The sequence below is a fragment of the Palaemon carinicauda genome, chromosome 4, assembly GCF_036898095.1.
Source record: "Palaemon carinicauda isolate YSFRI2023 chromosome 4, ASM3689809v2, whole genome shotgun sequence".
In the NCBI taxonomy this organism is placed as follows: domain Eukaryota; kingdom Metazoa; phylum Arthropoda; class Malacostraca; order Decapoda; family Palaemonidae; genus Palaemon; species Palaemon carinicauda.
In genome coordinates, this window is record NC_090728.1 from 27,026,494 (window position 1) to 27,028,993 (window position 2,500).

Genomic DNA, 2,500 nt, shown 5'->3' on the forward strand with positions numbered 1-2,500 from the left:
CGGGCCTCCCCCCTCCCGCCAGCCAGGGCATGCCTCCCCCCCTTCCGCCAGCCAGGGCGGGCCTCCCCCCCTCCTGAGAGCCCGGGCGGGCCTCCCCCCAACCCGCCAGCGCAGGAGGGCCTCCCCCTTCTGCCAGCATCTGGTGGGCCTCCCCCCAACCCGCAAGCCCGGGAGGGCCTCCCCCTCCCGCCAGCATCTGGCGGGCCTCCCTCCCTCCTGCCAGCCAGGGGAAGTTTCCCCCCTTCCCGAGCAACTCGGGTGGTCCTCCCCCCTCCCGCCAGCCCGGGCGAGCCTGCCACCCTCCCGCCAGCCCGGGCTGGCCTCCCCCCCTCCCGCAAGCCCGTGTAAGCCTCCTCCTCGCTCCCGCTAGCCTGGGGGGCCACCCCCCTTCCGCCAGCCCAAGCGGGCCCCCCCTCTCGCCATCCTGGGTGGGCCTCCCCCCCCTCCCGCCAGCCCAAGCGGGCCCCCCCGTCCCGACATCCCGGGTGGGCCTCCCCCCCTCCCGCCAGCCCGGGCGGGCCTCCCCCCTCCCGCCAACCAGGTTGGGCCTCCCCCCCTACCGAGAGCCCGGGCGGGCCTCTCCCCAACCCGCCAGCCTGGGAGGGCCTCCCCCTCCCGCCAGCCACTGGCGGGCCTCCCTCCCTCCCGCCACCCAGGGTGGGCTCCCCTCACTCCCAAGGGCCCCAGGCAGTCCTCCCCACTCCCGCCATCCCGGGTTGGCCTCCCACCCTCCCGCCAGCCCGGGCGGGCATCCCCCCTCCCGCCAGACAGGGCGTGCCTCCCCCCCTTCCGCCAGCCAGGGCGGGCCTCCCCCCCTCCCGAGAGCCCGGGCGGGCTCCCCCCCAACCCGCCAGCCCAGGAGGGCCTCCCCCTTCCGCCAGCATCTGGTGGGCCTCCCCCCCAACCCGCCAGCCCGGGAGGGCATCCCCCTCCCGCCAGCATCTGGCGGGCCTCCCTCCCTCCTGCCAGCCAGGGCGGGCTTCCCCCCCTCCCGAGCGCCTTGGGTGGTCCTCCCCCCTCCCGCCAGCCCGGGCGGGCCTGCCACCCTCCCGCCAGCCCGGGCTGGCCTACCCCCCTCCCGCAAGCCCGTGTGAGCCTCCTCCTCACTCCCGCCAGCCTGGGAGGCCACCCCCTTCCGCCAGCCCAAGCGGGCCCCCCCTCCCGCCATCCCGGGTGGGCCTCCCCCCCTCCCGCCAGCCCAAGCGGGCCCCCCCATCCCGCCATCCCGGGTGGGCCCCCCCCCTCCCGCCAGCCCGGGCGGGCCTCCCCCCTCCCGCCGGCCAGGGCGTGCCTCCCCCCTTCCGCCAGCCAGGGTGGGCCTCCCCCCCTCCCGAGAGCCCGGGTGGGCCTCCCCCCAACCTGCCAGCCTGGGAGGGCCTCCCACTCCCGCCAGCCACTGGCGGGCCTCCCCCCTTCCGCCAGCCAGGGTGGGCCTCCCCCACCTCCCGAGAGCCCGGCCGGGCCTCCCCCCAACCCGCCAGCCTGGGAGGGCCTCCCCCTCCCGCCAGCCAGGGCGGGCTTCCCCCCCTCCCAAGGGCCCAAGGCAGTCCTCCCCACTCCCGCTAGCCCGGGCGGGTCTCCCAACTCCCGGCAGCCCGGGCGGGCCCCCCCCCGTCCCGCCAGCCCGGGCGGGCCTTCCCCCCCGCCAGCCTGGGCGGGCCTCCCCCTCCCGCCAGCCCGGGCGGGCCACCCCCCCTCCCGCCAGCCCGGGCGGGCCTCCCCCCTCTAGCCAGCCCAAGCGGGCCTCCCCCACTCCCGCCATCCCGGGTTTGCCTCCCACCCTCCCGGCAGCCCGGGCGGGCCTCCCCCCTCCCGCCAGCCAGGGCGTGCCTCCCCCACTTCCGCCAGCCAGGGTGGGCCTCCCCCCCTCCCAAGAGCCCGGGCGGGCCTCCCCCCAACCCGCCAGCCCAGGAGGGCCTCCCCCTTCCGCCAGCATCTGGTGGGCCTCCCCCCAACCCGCCAGCCCGGGGGGGCCTCCCCCTCCTGCCAGCATCTGGTGGGCCTCCCTCCCTCCGGCCAGCCAGGGCGGGCTTCCCCCCCCTCCCGAGCGCCTCGGGGGGTCCTCCCCCCTCCCACCAGCCCGGGCGGGCCTGCCACCCTCCCGCTAGCCCGGGCTGGCCTACCCCCCTCCCGCAAGCCCGTGTGAGCCTCCTCCTCGCTCCCGCCAGCCTGGGGGGCCACCCCCCTTCCGCCATTTTTGTTTCCCTATTTCATTCTTTATCATTTGTGGTCCTTTCTTTCATTCTTTAATCATTTATTTATCAAACATTCTCCTCATTTTCAAAATGAATGGCCTTCCCCTCTGGTGCTCGTCTTAGACCGTCAATATTAGTTACTAGATTCTCACTATCTCTCCAGAAAAGAAATCTCTCCCGAGCGGCAGCATGAAACACCTTCCCTGGACCATTCCAACCTAGAACTATTTGATATTTGTGTGAAGCCAAGACAAGGTATTCCTTACCTGGATTCAAAGATAGGTCATTTGGAGTACAATATGCCA

General features: G+C 74.6%; 1 protein-coding gene across 1 annotated transcript in view; it reads left to right on the top strand.

The window, feature by feature from the left end:
- The window catches only part of LOC137639324 (nascent polypeptide-associated complex subunit alpha, muscle-specific form-like), a 26,136-nt gene extending 24,570 nt beyond the window's left edge, over nt 1–1,566 (top strand). The window contains exon 9 of the mRNA XM_068371604.1: nt 371–1,566. Coding sequence (XP_068227705.1) covers nt 371–1,566 — 1,196 coding nt within the window. The remainder of the gene's footprint in view (nt 1–370) is intronic.
- Nucleotides 1,567–2,500: the final 934 nt, after the last annotated feature.